Raw genomic sequence first — 18,479 nt, 5'->3', positions numbered from 1 at the left:
GCACACACAAAATGCTGGAGGAACTCAGCAGGCCGGGCAGCGTCTATGGAAAAGAGTTGACGTTTTGCACCGAGACCCTTCACCAGGACTGGAAAAAAGAGATTAGAATTCAGAATAAGAATGTGGGGGGAGGAGAGGGAGAGGTACAAGGTGGTGGGTGATGGGTAAAACTGGGAGAGGGGGAGGGGTGAAGTAAAGAGCTGGCAAATCGATTGGTGAAAGAGATAAGGGCGGAAGAAGGGGAAATCTGATAGGAGAGGACAAAAGGTCATGGGAGAAAGGGAAGATGGGTGATGGGCAGGTAAGGAGATAATTTTAATGCAGGGTGCAATTTTAATGTGGACATGATAAAATGACTGCTTATTTTTTTTCCTCTTGCTCCTTCTCTTCTCATTTGTCCATCACCCTACTCTTTTCCTTTCAACCATTGTCCTCTCCTGTCAGATCCCTTCTTTATCTCTTCCACCTACCACCTTTCAGCTTCTCAATTCATTCCCCTCCCCCACCTTCCCCCTGACCTGGCTTCACTGATCATCTGCCAGTTTGTACTCCTCTGCTCCCCCACCTTCTTATTCTGGTTCCTGTTCCCTTCTTGATTAAGGGTCCCAACCCAAAGCGTCAACTGTTTGTTCCTCTCCACAGATACTGCCTGACCTGATGAGTTCCTCTAGCGTTGTGTGTGTGTATATACATGTGCCTGTGAGTGTGTAAATGTGTTGTGTACACACTTGTTTGGGTGTATGTGTGTGTGTGCATGCATATGTGTGTGTGTGTGTGTGTTACTCAAGCTGAACTGTCTCCTGAGCTGCTCCTTTCACTGTGACTGCTGTAGTCAACCAGACTCTCAGCCCTCGGTTCTGTTCCTCTTCCGCCACAGGCTTTAAGTTTTCTCGGGCCTCCTACGTGCTGAGTTTACTGCGGCCGCAGATCTACCGAGAACTGGAACTGAAGGTGAGGCCGCGGTTACAAACGTGGTCCTGGGGGCAAGTGGATCACCTAATGACCTGGCTCCTGCTTTCTGCTGGGTGACTAATCCAAGCTGGGCCCAGCCCCTCACAGATATACCCCTGGTGGGTCCTGTCTGTCTCCCTCAAATTTACTCCAACTGGTTCCACTTCCCCAGGGTTTGTAGGGTTGATCTGGGATTGGCTGGAATTGACCTGACTGGGCTGTGATTGGCCAGGGTTGGGTTGGGCTGGAATTGGCTGATTTTTACTTAGGCTGGATTGGCTGGGCTGTGATTGGCCATGGCTGGGCTGAGCTAGGATTGGCTGGGCTGGGACGGGCTCAGATCGCTTTCATCAGTAGTTAATACAAAATAATAAAACTTCTTCCCTCCTTCCACAGCAGGTCAAGCCCTTACACAGTGCATTGAGGTAGAACAAAACAAACCTAATCAGCCAATCACACGGCAGCAGCTCATTGAATAACAGATGCAGATTGAAGTGTAGCAGCTACAGAGGAAGTGTGGTGCAGGTTAATGTGGCCATGGCGAGGTAGATAGTGAGGTCAGGAGTCCACCACCGTAGCACAGCAGTTAGCGCCATGTTATCATAGCTCGGGGTGTTGGAATTCGGAGTTCAACTCCGGCGCCCTCTGTAAGGAGCCTCTGTTTTCCCTGGGCGTTCCGGTTTCCTCCCACAGTCCAAAGACGTACCGGGTAGGTTAATTGGTCATTGTAAATTGTCCCATAGAAAGATAGAAAATCTACAGCACAATACAGGCCCTTCGGCCCACAAAGCTGTGCTGACCATGTCCTTACCTTAGAACTACCTAGGCTTTAACCATAGCCCTCTATTTTTCTAAACTCCATGTAGCCATCCAGGAGTCTCTTAAAAGATGCTATTGTTTCCACCTCCACCACTGCCGCTGGCAGCCTATTCCATGCACTCACCAATCTCTTGTGTAAAAAAACTTCTCCTCTGTACCTACTTCCATGCACCTTAAAACTATGCGCTCTCATGTTAGCCATTTCAGCCCTGGGAAAAAGCCTCTGACCACATGATTAATGCCTCTCATCAATTTATACACCTCTATCAGATCACCTCTCATCCTCCGTCGCTCCAAGGAGAAAAGGCCGAGTTCACTCAACCTATTCTCATAAGGCATGCTCCCCAATCCAGGCAACATCCTTGTAAATTGCCTCTGCACTCTTTCTATGGTTTCCACATCCTTCCTGTAGTGAGGGGACCAGAACTGAGCACAGTACTCCAAGTGGGGTCTGACCAGAGTCCTATATAGCTGCAGCATTACTTCTCAGCTCCTAAACTCAATTGCATGGTCGATGAAGACCAATACACCGTATGCCTTCTTAACCACAGAGTCAACCTGCGCAGCAGCTTTGAGTGTCTTATGGACTCGGACCCCAAGATTCCTCTGATCCTCCACACTGCCAGAGTCTTAATGCTATATTAGGTGGGGGTTAAATTGGGGCTGTCGAGGTTGCTGAAGTGGTGTGGTTTGAAGAGTCGGAAGGAGTTTTTCCGTGGAGTATTTCTGAATAACAATATCTGAAATAAATTATCCTCCCAGGGGACCATTTGACAGTCTTGTAATAATGGGATACCACCTTGAGCCTGGTGGAAAACGCTTTCAGGCGTTTGTGCTCCCTGCCCGATTGGAGGGAAAGATCAGAATGGATGGGGTCTGCAGTGAGAACCGTAAACAGAGATGTGTACTGGAGGATGAGGCCCGATACTTGGATAAGAGCAGAAAGTAGATCAAAGTGGTATAAAAGAACACAAAATAGTGCTACAGTTACCAAGAAAGTTCAGTACAGGTAGACCATAAGGTGCAAGGGCTTCAATGAGGGAGAACAAACAACTGGGAGTACATCTTTATCCTCTTTTGTAACAGTGTTATAAGACTTTTGGATGCCATTGGTGTTGGTCTATTATTGTCACGTACTGAGATTCAGTGAAACCCTTCCTTACAGGTCAAACCTTAAGCAGCGTATTGAAGCAGAACTAGGTGAAGCAATAACAGTACAAAGGAATTCAAAGAGACGGAATTGACACGCAGTGGCCACTTTATTAGGTACACCTGCTCGTAAATGCAAATACCTAATCAGCCAATCAGGTGGCAGCAGCTCAATGCATAAGAGCATGCAGACGCGGTCAAGAGGTTCAGCTGTTGTTCAGATCAAACATTGGAACGTGATCTTATGACTGCGAAATGACTGCTGGTGCCAGACGGGGTGGTTTGAGTATCTCAGAAACTGCTGATCTCCTGGGTGTTTTCTCATGTGCAACAGTCGCTAGAGTTTGCAGAGAGTGGTGTGAAAAACAAAAGACATTCAGTGAGCTGCAGTTTTATAGATAAAAAGCCTTGTTAATGAGAGAGGTCAGAGGAGAATGGGCAGACTGGTTCAAGCTGACAGGAAGGCGACAGTAACTCAAATAACGACGGTGTGGAGAAGAGCATCTCTTAATGCAAAACATGTCAAACCTTGAAGTGGACGGGCTAGAGCAGCAGAAGACCAGGAACATACGCTGTGACTATTTCATTAGGGACCTCCTGGACCTAATAAAGTGACCACTGAGTGTAGATTTAAGAGCAGAATGATTACAGTGAAAGTAATGCTTGGATCTGTAGAGAGCAGCCTGCCATGAATAACTGGAACCATTGTGCTTAGTGCATTAAATGGACTCTTCACCTCACAATCTACCTTGTTTTGGCCGTGCACCTTGTGGTTGGCCTGCACTGCACGTTTTCTGTAACTGTAGCACTTTATTCTGCATTCCATTATTGTTTTGCCTTTTGCCGTCTCAATCCATGGTGTAATGAATTGATCTGTACGGACGGTATGCAAGAGAGGTCAGCTCAGTACCTGTGACAGTAATAACATCAATTTACTGAGGTCTGTTCACGAGTCTGGAACCCTCCTTGGGCCTGGTGGCTCCTGAGCTCATATCTTCTGCTTGATGGGAGGGGGGAGAATTGAGAGTGAGCACGGTGGATGGGGGTCTCTGAGGCAGTGGGGGGGGGGGAGGCTGGTTTGCGGAATGCCTTACATGGGGTAGCCCGACGATGCACTTGGGGTAAAGCCTGCTCTGCAAGGGAGAACTTGCACTCTTTTCTCTGTGCCAGAGACACGGACTGAGGGTACACATCCGCGACCCCTCGTCCTTCACTCCGATGCTGGAGGACGGCGTGGGAGGGAACCCGCCCCGCTCGCTCCTCTTGGGCAGTGACACAAAGGAGACACAACGGCAGATCGCTCGGTTCTCACTGAACGACGCTCGGGTGAGTCGTGGTGGGGGTGAGGCACCCTTGGGTTTGGCGATCTTCTTGGGGGGGGGGGGTCTCTTGGGATCGAGGGCGATCAGATTTCACTCCAGTTCTGAGGTGATGGATGAAATCAGTGTGGAACTGCATGGATGATGCAAGAGATGTGAGATGGGGATAATTTGTGAGGAACTGTGCTGCTGTCGTGACCTTTCTTGGGCTTGTGTCTGTTTCCATAGAACCATAGAACATTACAGGGCAGAAACAGGCCTTTTGGCCCTTCTTGGCTGTGCCAAACCATTTTTCTGCCTCGTCCCACTGACCTGCACCTGGCCCATATCCCTCCATACACCTCTCATCCATGTACCTGTCCAAGTTTTTCTTGAATGTTAAGTGAGCCCGCATTCACCACTTCATCTGGCAGCTCATTCCACACTCCCACCACTCTCTGTGTGAAGAAGCCCCCCCCCCATGTTCCCTTTAAACTTTTCCCCCTTCACCTTTAACCCATGTCCTCTGATTTTTTTTCTCCCCTGGCCTCGGTGGAAAAAGCCTGCTTGCATTCACTCTATCGATACCCATCATAATTTTATACACCTCTATCAAGTCTCCCCTCATTCTTCTATGCTCCAGGGAATAAAGTCCTAACCTATTCAACCTTTCTCTGTAACTCAGTTTCTCAAGTCCCGACAACATCCTTGTAAACCTCTGCACTCTTTTAACCTTAATAATATCCTTCCTGTAATTTGGTGACCAAAACTGCACACAATACTCCAAATTTGGCCTCACCAATGCCTTAGACAACCTGACCATAACATTCCAACTCTTATACTCAATACTTTGATTTATAAAGGCCAATGTACCAAAAACTCTCTTTACTACCCTATCTACCTGTGTTGCCACTTTTAGGGAATTTTGTATCTGTATTCCTAGATCCCTCTGTTCAACTGCATTCCTCAGTGCCCTGCCATTTACCTTGTATGTTCTACCTTGGTTTTTCCTTCCAAAGTGCAATACCTCACACTTGTCTGTATTAAACTCCATCTGCCATTTGTCAGTCCATTTTTCCAGCTGGTCCAGATCCCTCTGCAAGCTTTGCAAACCTTCCACACTGTCCATACACCTCCAGTCTTTGTGTCATCAGCAAATTTGCTGATCCAATTGACCACATTATCATCCAGATCATTGATATAGATGACAAATAACAATGGACCCAGCACTAATCCCAGAGGCACACCACTAGTCACAGGCCTCCACTCAGAGTAGCAATCCTCCACTACCACTGTCTGACTTCTCCCAATGAGCCAGTGTCTCATCCAATTTACTACCTCACCATGTATACCTAGTGACTGAATCTTCCTAACTAACCTCCCATGCAGGACCTTGTCAAAGGCCTTACTGAAGTCCATGTAGATAACATCCACTGCCTTTCCTTCATCCACTTTCCTTGTAACCTCCTCGAAAAACTCTAATAGATTTGTTAAACATGACCTATCACGCACAAAGCCATGTTGACTCTCCCTAATAAGTCCCTGTCTATCCAAATACTTGTAGATCCTATCCAAAGCATGGATTCCATGTTCTCGGGATATATTCCGGATGCTCCTTTTCCATTCTAACCAATTACGAGCCAGTGACTCCCAGGAATTGGTGAGGATGTTGTGATTATCAAAAAGATTCATCCTGTAGAACATAGAATATTATAGCACAGTAAAGGCCCTATGACCTAAAATGCTGTGCTGACCTTTTAACCTTTGACCTATGATGCTGTGCTGACCCTTCTCCAATATCTCTGTTGATCTTACACCTTCTCTATTGAGTACAGGAGTTGGCATGTTATGTTGAAGTTCTATGAGACGTTGGTGAGGCCTAATTTGGAGTATTGTGTGCAGTTTTGGCCACCTACTCAAAGGAAATATGTAAACAAGGTTGAAAGAGTACAGAGAAAATTTACAAGGATGTGGCCAGGACTCAAGGACCTGAGTTACATGGGAAGATTGAATAGCTTAGGACTTTGTTCCTTGGGAAGTAGAAGACTGAGGGGAGATTTGATAGAGGAATACAAAATTAAGAGGGGTATAGATAGGGTAAATGCGAATAGGCTTTTCCACTGAGGTTGGGTACGACTAGAGGCCGTGGTTTGATAGTGAAAAGTGAAAAGATTAAGGAGAACATGAGGGGAATTTCTTCACTCAGAGGGTGGTGAGAGTGTGGAACGAGCTGCCAGTGCAAGTGGTGCAGGCAAGCTCGATTTCAATGTTTAAGAGAAGTGTGGATAGGTACACGGACGGTAGGGGTACAGAGGGCTATGGTCCAAGTGCAGGTTGATGGGTGTAGGCTGTTTAAATGGTTCAGTATGGACTAGATGGGCCAAAGGGCCTGTTTCTGTGCTGTACTTTTCTATGGTTCTGTCAATTTAACACTTCCCACATAGCTTTCCACTTTTCTATCATCCATCTATTGACCTCTTTAAGAGTCTCTAAATGCCTCGAGGATCTATCTGTCTCTACCACAGCCCCGGCAGTGTGTTCCACACACCTCCCACCCTCTGTGTAAGAAACCTACTGTGCCTCTGACATCCCCACTGTGCTTTCCTCCATGCCCCATGACAATACTCGGAACGAAACATCCATTACAGGGGTCCAGGGTCAGAAAAGCAAGATGCTTCTTGCTGGTCCTGTTCGTGGAGATGGCAGTGTGATGACCCTATGACCATGAGTCTGCCTGAGAGCCACTGGGCAGGGCGAAGGGGTTTAATAGGAATGTTGGGGAGGAACTGAACAATTTCATCACATTCCTTTCTACAGTCGCTCCCCCTTCCTCCACTTGCCCTGCTGAGTTCCTCCTGCAGATAGTTTCGTTGCTGTAGTGCGTGGTGTCTCCTTCCTGTACCACTCGCGTTTCTGAGGGGCACGATGAGGCCACTCTCAGGTTTGAGGAGCAACACTTCCAACCAGATGGCATGAAATTGGTTGCTCTAACTTCGGGTAATTTCTCCCCCTCCCCCCACTTCTCTTTTTTGCCATTCCCCATTCTGCTTCCTCTCTCATCCTTTCTCCTCAACTGCCCATCACCTCCCTCTGGTTTCCCTCTTCCTCCCCTTTCTCCCATGGTCCACTCTCCTTTCCTATCAGACTGCTCCTTCTTCAGCTCTTTATCTTTTCCACCTATCACCTCCCGGCTTCTTACCTCACCCTTACTCCCCCACCAACCCACCTACCTCCACACCTGGCCTCACCTATCACCTGCCAGCCTGTAATCGTCTCCCTTCCCCACCTTCTTACTCTGGCTTCATCCCCCTTCCTTTCCAGTCTCGATGAGGGGGCCCCCGCCCCAGCCGTCGACTGTTAATTCCCCTCCATAGACTCTGCCCGACCAAAGTCTGCGTGTGTTTCTCTTTCCTACTTTGCAGGCCTACGCCGCGTACGAAGCCTCGACCAGTCGCATCGCCGCAGCTATCCAGCCTCTCCTGGACTCGGTACCGGTGGACATCCCGTCGCTGACCGGCAGCTCCCTGGGGCAGAGACTCCAGTCACTGCGCACCGTGAAGCCTCTGGTGCAGGCAGGTAGGCGGCCGAAATCGTGCCTTGCTCTGAGCCCCCACACTCCTCGAGGGGCCCCCCGACCGATTGGTTCTGAAACACGGTCAACACTGGAGAAGATTGGACAGAGATCAATCCTCCGACCACATTTCATTGGTTCACTCAAACTATGCTATGTTTAAACAAAGAAAAAATTATAAGCGTTATATATGATCCTTCTATTAAATTTGAAAAGATTTGGAGGCCATTTATTCAATACTTTCACATGATGTAATTTGACCTTTTCCAAACATATTTCTTTTTTCCCCCCTTTTGTTCTGTATGTGTAGAGGGGATCGGAGTTCCGTACGCGTAGAGTGGGTGGGAGTTCCGTACGCGTAGAGTGGGTGGGAGTTCCGTACGCGTAGAGTGGGTGGGAGTTCCGTACGCGTAGAGTGGGTGGGAGTTCCGTACGCGTAGAGTGGGTGGGAGTTCCGTACGCGTAGAGTGGGTGGGAGTTCCGTACGCGTAGAGTGGGTGGGAGTTCCGTACGCGTAGAGTGGGTGGGAGTTCCGTACGCGTAGAGAGGGTGGGAGTTCCGTACGCGTAGAGTGGGTGGGAGTTCCGTACGCGTAGAGTGGGTGGGAGTTCCGTACGCGTAGAGAGGGTGGGAGTTCCGTACGCGTAGAGTGGGTGGGAGTTCCGTACGCGTAGAGTGGGTGGGAGTTCCGTACGCGTAGAGAGGGTGGGAGTTCCGTACGCGTAGAGTGCGTGGGAGTTCCGTACGCGTAGAGTGGGTGGGAGTTCCGTACGCGTAGAGTGGATTGGAGTTCCGTACGCGTAGTGTGGGTGGGAGTTCCGTACGCGTAGAGTGGGTGGGAGTTCCGTACGCGTAGAGTGGGTGGGAGTTCCGTACGCGTAGAGTGGGTGGGAGTTCCGTACGCGTAGAGTGGGTGGGAGTTCCGTACGCGTAGAGTGGGTGGGAGTTCCGTACGCGTAGAGTGGGTGGGAGTTCCGTACGCGTAGAGAGGGTGGGAGTTCCGTACGCGTAGAGTGGGTGGGGGTTACGCACGCGTAGAGAGGGTGGGTGTTACGCACGCGTAGAGTGGGTGGGGGTTACGCACGAGTAGAGAGGGTCAGAGTTGACAACACTTACGGTTCTTTTTTTTCTCAGAAATTACAAACAGCCCATGTTTCTTCTTTTCTTTATTTTTAGTTATTGGTTAGTTTTGGATAGATTAGGTCTTTTGGGGTATATATATATTTTTTATATATACTTTCTCTTTTTCCTTATTTGTTATTCCTTTTAGTTTGCTCTGTGTGCACCATATTTGTATTTTGTACAATTTTGGGAGGCTTCATTCCTTTGTATCAATTGAAAATATATTCATTTATATTCACTATTCACAATGTAATCCCAATAATTGTGTATCAATATTTGCTATTTTCAGCATGTTGATATTAATAAAAAGTTTGAGGAAAAAAAAGAAGAAAAAAAAACTGGCAAAGAAATGTGACGGACAGACAGCCCCGCACAGGGGCGTGAACGGGCAACCTGTTCCTTCGCAATGACCCTGCGATCTCCTCGGACAACTTCCACCCACCTCGCTTTCTACAGATTGTCTGTATTTGTCACACGGACACTGGAAATGTGTCATAGACATCGATGGCCACCGCAGTCCGAGGATGTGCCCACAAGTGCTTACTAACCCTAACTCACACGTCTTTGGAATGTGCCACTGACGGAAAGCCACACGGTCACAGGGAGAAAACACAAGCTCCTCACACACAGCGGTGGGGACTGAGCCCTGATTTTCCAACTGGAAAGTGATGTGCCCACCGCTACTCCCACTTTCCCCAACGTCCCACACCCTGCGCGATGGACTTCTCCTCTTCCTTGAATCACGGCTGACAGATCGATTGGCCCTGATTTCCACCAGCCCTTTCCTCTTAGCCTGGCCCTCAGTTTCCACCCGCCAGCCTCCCACTCAATATTCCATCCTTTGTGAGTTCCATCACCTACAACGTGACCCTGCCACCAGACACAACTCCCCCTCCCCTTTCAGTATTCTGAGAGAACTCTCCCCCCTGCAGTCCCTGTACACCCTTCCACCTAGACTTGTTGATTCTCCCTTTTTGACATTACCTCCCCATGTAGCTTCTGTCCTCCCCCCCCCCCCCACTCCCCCTCACCATCCAGGGGCACGCCAGCCAAATTATAGAGTCATAGAGCACTACAGCGTATAAACAGGCTCTTTGGCCCTCTGCCTGATCCCATCAACCTGCATCTGGACCATGGCACTCCCTACACCTCCCATCCAGGTACTTGTCCAAATTTCTCTTAATTATTGCAATCGAACCCACATCCACCACTTCCTCTGGCAGCTCATTCCACACTCTCACCACCCCCTGAGTGAAGAAGTTCCCCCTCGTGTTCCCCTTAAATATTTCTCCTCACAAACGTGTGTAACCGCACGAGGGGCATAGTGGGGGTGAATGCAGACCATCTTCTCCCCAGGTTGGAGACTCAATGTCTAGGGGTTTAAGGGGACGGAGAAGGGTGGGATTTAATAGGAAGGGGGATATATATGTTTAAGTGGCTGTCAGATAGACACATGGATTACAGGGAATGGAGGGAGATGGATGATGTACGCGTAGAGGGATTTAGTTTAACCTGAATTGTGTTCAGTGCAGATATGGTGGGCTAAAGGGTCTGTTCTCACACTGTGTACTGTTCTATGTTCTAACCCATTCCAAACACGTGGCCCTGCACGTACGGTCACCGTGGTAACAGCCGGACAAGGGGGAGCAAGATCCTGTACAGAGGATGGTGATGGTGAGGGGGTACTGAGACTGTTTCTCTGTGGACTGGTGGGTCCACAGGCCAAAGCCCAGAGCTTGCTCAGCTCAGTAAGTCGTCCGAATGCGTTGAACACAATATCCACTCCTGTCTTGCAGGACTGAAACTGGGCAAGGATATTCCACAATTCTACGAACTTCTGACTGCGCCGATATCCAGGGTAAGCAGTGGGGCCTTTCGTTTTCGAAGCTAGCGTTCGCGTGCGAGCCCCAGAGGCCCAGTGCGGGCTCCGCGGTCCTTCAAGTGACCAGAGCAGCTTGCCAGTTAAGTGCCAGGCAGGCGTCTATCTCCCCGCTCACCCCCCCCACTTCACCCCCCAACTCTCTGCCCCTCCCGCCCTCCCCCCCCGCCTGCCACTCACAGCAACACCTTCCCCGGGAGAGCAGGGATTGGGAATTAGGAAAGTGCACCAGCTGGAAATCCAGCAGGACAACAGGGTTGGGCTGAATCATAAATCACTTTGATTGAATGGCAGTGCAACCTCAATGGGCTGAATGGTCTGCGTCTTATGACCTTAAACAAAAAATGTTGGATACAAGCAGCACCTGTGGAGAGGGGAGGGGGAAGGGAGAAAACATGCCATCAAGTGCCGGTTTTGACAAAGGATCCCAAACATAAGACAAAAAAACATTTCTCTCTCCACAGACGCTGCCTGTTTTGCTGAGTGTTTCCAATGCTTTCTGCTTTTAGTGGCATCAGGGCTGGGCCTTGAGGGACAAATGAGCAGGGAGAATCCTGTCTGACCTGAGCTGAGAACAAGAAGTAGGCTGGGCTCGCACTGGCCACCTCTGGAGCTCAGTGGGACCAGATGAGTTTTGATTTGAGTTCTTGGGTATCTCTGGTCGGGATGGCGGGCAACAGGACAGTGTAAAGTGATCGCTAGCGCGTTGTTCACCAGCTGTCCTTGGGAGGGTCAGGAAGGACGGGTAAGGACTCCTCCAATTCCCTACGAGGGAATCATAAACTCAAGAAATTCTGCAGATGCTGGAAATCCAGAGGAACACACACAAAATGCTGGAGGATCTCAGCAGGCCAGGCAGCAAGGGGAATAAACGGTTAATGTTTCAGGGCAAGACCTTTCATCTCCACGGATGCTGCCTGACCTGCCGAGTTCTCCAGCATTGTGTGTTTGCTCCCCACAGGGAAAGTTTTTACCTCACAGCCCCCTTTTGGACGTGGCCCTGACATCCAACAGGACATTGGCCAGGGGTAAGGAAGGGGTAGGGAAAGGATTAGTGCCATCTGCCTTCTCTTGTCAATGGGGAAGGAGGTGGTGAAACTCCAGGAGCTGTTTCCTGGCAGAAATCCCTGAGGAGAGATCTGTCTGGGACCAGAGCGTACTGTTTCTGTGTCAGTCACCCTGTGCTGTTTCTGGCAGATTCTAAATCGGTGGTTTGAATCGGAGCCTCTCAAGGCAACACTGGCCACGGACGGAGTGATTGGCGCCATGGTCAGCCCGGAGGCCGCGGGCAGCGGGTAGGACCCTCGCCCTTGCTCTGGATCACACCTGCTAACAAAAGCTGCTTCCGTTTGTAGAGATAAATATAACCATTAGTTCTATTTGTCACACGTGCATCGAAACGTACAGTGAAATGAACTATTTGCGTTAACGCCCGCAGTCCAAGGCTGTGCTGGAGCAGTCACAAGCGTTGCCATGCTTCCAGTGCCAGCATAGCCTGCCCACGGTGTACCAACCCTAGCCCGTACGCTTATGGAATGGGGCAGGAAACCCAGGGAAAACGGGCTCCCGACGAGGATGAGCCCGGCTCGCTGTCACTGTGAAGTGTTAGGCTACCACGCCGAGATAGGAGACTCCCTCCTTCCCCCAGCTCCCAATCAGCATTAGCCATGATCACATTGCAGTTTTCATGGGAGCTCGCCGTGTTCAAATGGGAATTCAACACGAGTTTCATTACAATAATGGCGCACTTCACTCGTCCGCCACTGACTGTGGAACGCTTCGGAATTCCCTGCCGTTTGAAAGGTGGTACGGGGTTGGAATACCGTGCGTAGGGCTGGAGCAGAGTCGGTGCGATTCTCTAGACTAATCCCTGGGATGAGAAGGCTGAGCCGTCAGGAGCAGCTGAAGAAATTGGGGCCATACTGTTCAGAGGAATGTTCAGTGCACATTTCTTCCGGCTCAGTTGGAAGTTTTAGCAAAGATACAGGCCCTTTGGCCCATCTGGATGCTGCTGACCAAAGTGTCTCTCTGAGCTAGTCCTGTTTGCCCACATTTGGCCCGTATCTCCTTAAACCTTCCCTATCCATGTATCAGACCAAATGTCTTTTTGTACCCAACTCCGTCTAGCTCCACTATTCCACTGCATCTCACCTTGTGTGCACAAACTGCCCCACAGGTCCTCTGGAATAAAGGGGACGTGACATGAGAGAGTAAAGGTGCTTCCACCGGGAGAGAGGGGACAGAGTTATGTTTAACAGTGAGGTGCAAGTGAACTTCTGGCATAGGGTGTGAACCTCCAGAATTCTCTACCCCAGAGGGCAGTGGAGGGAGGAGGGGGGGAGTTAATAAGGAAGAAGATAGATTTTGAAAGATGAAGGAATTGAAGGATTGAGGGAATTGGTGCAGGAGAGGAGATTGGGCCTGAGGGGCCATGTTGGTTCTCTGCTGCTCCGTTTAACTGTGACCGTCACTGACCGGTGTGGTGCAGTTTGCGGCTCTGGCCACCAGGTGGCGGTATCTGCTAAGGTTCTGACAACGCTCCCTGCACCATGATCAAACTAATCTGATTCTAGTCGTGAGCTGGTACAATGGCAGGACCCTGGGCAGGCTGCAGAACAGGATGGCCAGAGAGAACAAGTGCATAGTTTGCTGAAGGCAGCATCACAGGGAGACAGGGCGGTGAAGGTGATTGGCACACTGCCCTTCATCAATCAGTGAGTCTAGGGGTAACATGCACAAAGTGCTGGAGGAACTCAGCAGGTCAGTCAGCATCTATGGAGAGGAATAAAGAGTCAACATTTTGTCAGGATTGAGTTGGGAAATTATGTTGCAGTTATACAGAACGTTGGCGGGTCTACACTTGGACTATTTATTGGGTATGGTTTTGTTCACTCTAGGAAAATGTTATTAAATTAGAACGGGTTTGCCAGCATGTTGGTTGGACTTGGACCTAAGTTACGAGGAGAGGTTGTGTAGACTACATTCCCTTCCCTTGAACGTAGGAGATTGCAGAGTGACTTGATAGAAGGAGTATATGTTTTTGAGAGACATAGACAAGTATATAATCACTTTCTCAGGGAGGGGGTGCTGAAACCAAGAGGCATAGGTTTGAAATAGATCAGAGGCAAGAGATTTCGAAAGGACCTCAGGCAAAGGAAGGTGTGTATTTGGAACCAGCTGCCAGGAACACTGGCTGAAGTGGGCACAATGTTTAAAAGCTATCTCGATAAGGACATGGTTAGGAGAGTGTGAGAGAACTATGGGTCATAGATAGACAGATTGAACTAACTGGGCAACATGGTTGGCATGGAGGAGTTGGGCTGGAGGCTCTGGGACCATTAGCCGTCTCATACTTCAGAACTGGAATCAGTTGCATTATTACTGACAGACGGTGCCTATAGAAAATATTCACCCACCCCCCCACCCCAGAAGTTTTCATGTTTTACCCACTGAATCACAGTGGATTTAATTTGGCTTTTTTTTTACATTGATCAACAGAAAAAACTCTTTTGTATCAAAGTGAAAACAAATTTCTACCGATTGCTCAAAATTTATTACAATTATTAAAGAAAATACTTGATTGCATAATTAATCACCCCCTTCAAGTCAGTATTTAGTAGATGCCCCTTTGGCAGCAATTACACCTTGAGTCTGTGTGGATAGGTTTCTATCAGCTTTGCACATCCCGACACTGCAATTTGTCCCCATTCTTCTTTACAAAACTGCTCAAGCTCTGTCAGATTGCATAGAGATCGTGAGTGAACAACCCTTGTCAAGTCCAGCTACAAATTCTCAATTGGATTGAGGTCTGGACTCGGACTTGGCCACTCCAGGACATTAACCTTGTTTTTAAGCCATTCCTGTGTAACTTTGGCTTTATGCTTGGGATGATTGTCTTGCTGCATAATAAATCTCCCAAGTCACAGTTCTCTTGCAGACGGCATCAGGTTCTCCTCCAGGATTTCCCTGTATTTTGCTGCATTCATTTTACCCTCTACCTTCACAAGCCTTCCAGGACCTGCTACAGTGAAGCACCCCCACAGCGTGATGCAGCCAGCAACGTGCTTCACTGTCAGGATGGTGTGTTTTTGATGATGCTTTTGATTAAGTTTGATGGTCAAAAAGCTCAATTTTGGTTTCATTGGACCATAGAATCTTCTTTGAGGTGACTTCAGAGTCTCCCAAGTGCCTTCGGGCAATCTCCAGCCGAAATTTCATTTGAGTTTTTCTCCCCCCCCCCCCCCCCCCCCGAACAGTGGCTTTCTCTTTGCCACTTCCATAAAGCTGCGAGTGGTGAAGCACCCGGGGAACAGTTGTTGTACACGCAGTCTCTCCCATCTCAGCCACTGAAGCTTGTAACAGACAGACAGACAGACATACTTTATTGATCCCGAGGGAAATCGGGTTTCATTACAGTCACACCAACCGAGAATAAAGTAGAGATATAGCAAAATAAAACCATAAATAAATAATAATAAGTAAATTATGCCAAGTAGAAATAAGTCCAGGACCAGACTATTGGCTCAGGGTGTCTGACACTCTGAGGGAGGAGTTGTAAAGTTTGATGGCCACAGACAGGAATGACTTCCTATGACGCTCAGTATTACATCTCGGTGGAATGAGTCTCTGGCTGAACGTACTCCTGTGCCTAAGCAGTACATTATGGAGTGGATGGGAGACATTGTCCAAGATGGCATGCAACTTGGACAGCATCCTCTTTTCCGACACCACCGTCAGAGAGTCCAGTTCCACCCCCACAACATCACTGGCCTCCAGCATTGTCATTGGCCTCTTGGTGGCCTCCCTCACTAGTCTCCTTCTTGAACGGTCACTCAGTTTTTGAGGACGGTCTGCTCCAGGCAGATTTACAGCTGTGCCACATTCCTTGATGATTGACTTAACTATACTCCAAGGGATATTCAGTGACTTGGAAACTTTCTTGTATCCATCTCCTGGCTTGTGCTTTTCAATGACCTTTTTGCAGAGTTGCTTGGAGAGTTCTTTTGTCTTGATGGTGTAGTTTTTGCCAGGATCCTGACTCACCAGCAGTTGGACCTTCTTCTTCTGACTCTTAATGGCGATTGGCAGCCCCACTCAAAGGTACATTAGCGCCACCAGCTGGACTGGAGGGTGGTATAAAGAATTGGGAAACAAACCCCTACTAGTTCTTTATCAAAATGAAAACTAAATTACCCCCCAGAATCCCTATAGATTGTAAATGATGGAAGACAGCATTGTGAATTAAATTAAAATCACTTCTGTAGCTTAATAAGGTTTTTAAATGAAAACTGTCAACCCCAAAAGACAGTAGCGCAGCCTGCATCTGCTTTCTTTCAACCTGGTATGCTTCACATTGTAAAAGAATGTGTTCAACTGTTTCGTAATGATGACAACACCTACATGCCCGAGAGATACGAGGAATAATTAAGCATAGTATGCCCAATTCTAAGTCAAGTCAATATAATTCCTTCCCTTCTTGTTGTATCTCCCTCTCCCAATAATCCAACAGTTTTACGTATTCTGTAAAGGTGTCTCCCTTCATGCCCTTTATCCCACAGGTCTTGTCATAATCCCCTAATTCTTCACCCCACCAACCCCTTAGCTTCTTAGTGGAAGGTCTATATCCGCAGATGAACCTTTAACAGCTTTATCGGCCGAACAGTCGAACCGCTCATTCCCCTCGACACCTCAATGTGCAGGAACCCACAAGGAACAGACATGAAGGCCAATGCTTCAGATATGAAATGAAGTTTGAAGATCTTCCAGCATTAAATCTGACCTACTGCTAGAATGACCCATTTTAAGATGAGTCAAAACCGAAAAAAACCCCGAACTTTGCAAGGACAGATTTCCTCCGCCCACTGTAAGCCCAAAATGATGGCAGCCAGTTCTACAGTATACACTGATAAATGGTTAGAACGACATTTCTTTATTGTTACCTGTAATTCAGGCACCAAAACAGCCACACTGACAATCCCTGTTAAATTATCTTTTGATCTATCGGTAAAAATGGTTAATATATCCCAATAATTTTCTTTAACATACTGATGAACCATTGGACTCTCAAGCAGATCAAGATCCTTGGTTTCATTAAATCATGAAACCTGAAATCAACTAAGCCATTGGAAAAAAACAAGGTGGGGTTACTGAAAAAGCTATAGTGCATATTGCAAAATCCAGCAAACCCATATTCCTAGCGTGATAGGAACCCAGCCACCCAAAGCTGAACACTCTCTTCTTGTGATGTTCCCAACAGTCTTCCAACAGGGTGATCATTCCTCTGCCCCCTCAAATTAACCCACTATGTTAACAACAACCTCAGCCTCCGCAACTCTCAGGGTAATCGTGTCATTTCAAACAGTAAAGCTGAAATAAGAGATGACCTTACTGCGCCACAACACAATCTTAAAGTCTGTGCTCGCATCATATCCAGACATTTCAAAGTCGAAGCTGAAGCTGATCCATAAGCCACACAGCCATGATCTGATTAAACAAATACTAATAGTCAACAAAGATTTACATGTGGCACCCCAAGAATACCCACATAGACACCCAAGGACAGTTAATGCCCCTTTACATTTGTCAATTACCTTCCTGATATGGTGCTTCCATGTCAGTTTATTATCCAGCCACATGCCACAAAATCTTACTTCTGACATTTCTTCAGGAGTTAGACTGTACAATTTCAAATTAAGTGCAGGTCTATTGATCCTCTTTGTAGAACGTAACCTGAAATCTTAAAATCCCATCTATTTGCCCATTGTTTGACCTTAATTGCTAATTGCATCCTATGTACAGTTAAATTGGAATTTCTACCTCTGATCCACAAAGCTCCATCATCTGCAGAAAGTGATTTACCTGCCCCAGTACCTATCTCAGAGAAATATCATTAATCATAATATTGAATAATAAAGGGCTACAATTACTGTCTTGTGGGGTCCCATTCTCTCTCTCATAGAAGCTCGAATATACCTTACCTGCAAAGAACGTCCAAATAAAAAGCTGAAAAAAAATTATATAACCTTCTTCTCACTCCTAATTTCCATCATTTAATCAGAAGACCCTCGCTCCATAACATCATATATTTTTATTTCAAAATACTATTACATCTTTATTTGCCCATGCTTCCCTAATATCATCTTCCAAACACAAAACTGAATCCAAAGTCTTTCTACCCCGCTGAAATCCACTCTGAGAAAATGCTACATCACCTCTTTTTTCCAAGATATAATTCAACCGCCCCATTTGCAGATGTTCCATAAGTTTACACAAATGGGACGTCAATGATATTGGTCTATAACTAGTAAAATCCGACGGGGATTTTCCAGATTTAAGAATAGGCACTATTTCTGCCATTAACCATGAGGAGGAAGATGGCCTGAACTCCAAACACAATTCAAAAATGTTAGTATTATCTTGAGAGTTGTCGGCCATATGCTAAACATACAATAACATACATCATCCTTTCCTGGAGCCGTCTGGCCTATACTATTAATAGCTTTCTTAAATTCACACAAAGAAAACTCTACATCACTAGCATTGCTACAGCTGGCTTCCAACAGGTCAGGGTATTCACTTATCAACTTATTGTTTAGCCTCTTCACAAATTATCTTGATTATGAATTGCATCAAATGACCGAGCCAGTAACTCAACCTTCTCTATTTCAGTAACAATCGTATTACTTTCTTT

The 18,479-nt window shown here is 47.5% G+C and overlaps 1 protein-coding gene across 2 annotated transcripts in view; it reads left to right on the top strand.

Annotated features, from left to right (window-relative positions):
- pyroxd2 (pyridine nucleotide-disulphide oxidoreductase domain 2) overlaps positions 1 to 18,479 on the top strand; it is a 62,545-nt gene that overhangs the window by 21,111 nt on the left and 22,955 nt on the right. For both annotated transcript variants that reach the window (XM_059947175.1, XM_059947174.1), the window contains exons 4-8: positions 878 to 951; positions 4,090 to 4,245; positions 7,640 to 7,793; positions 10,707 to 10,768; positions 11,987 to 12,084. In XM_059947175.1, coding sequence (XP_059803158.1) covers positions 878 to 951; positions 4,090 to 4,245; positions 7,640 to 7,793; positions 10,707 to 10,768; positions 11,987 to 12,084 — 544 coding nt within the window. The remainder of the gene's footprint in view (positions 1 to 877; positions 952 to 4,089; positions 4,246 to 7,639; positions 7,794 to 10,706; positions 10,769 to 11,986; positions 12,085 to 18,479) is intronic.

Source organism: Hypanus sabinus, chromosome 22, assembly GCF_030144855.1.
Source record: "Hypanus sabinus isolate sHypSab1 chromosome 22, sHypSab1.hap1, whole genome shotgun sequence".
Lineage (NCBI taxonomy): Eukaryota > Metazoa > Chordata > Chondrichthyes > Myliobatiformes > Dasyatidae > Hypanus > Hypanus sabinus.
This window is presented reverse-complemented; position numbering and strand designations above follow the sequence as displayed.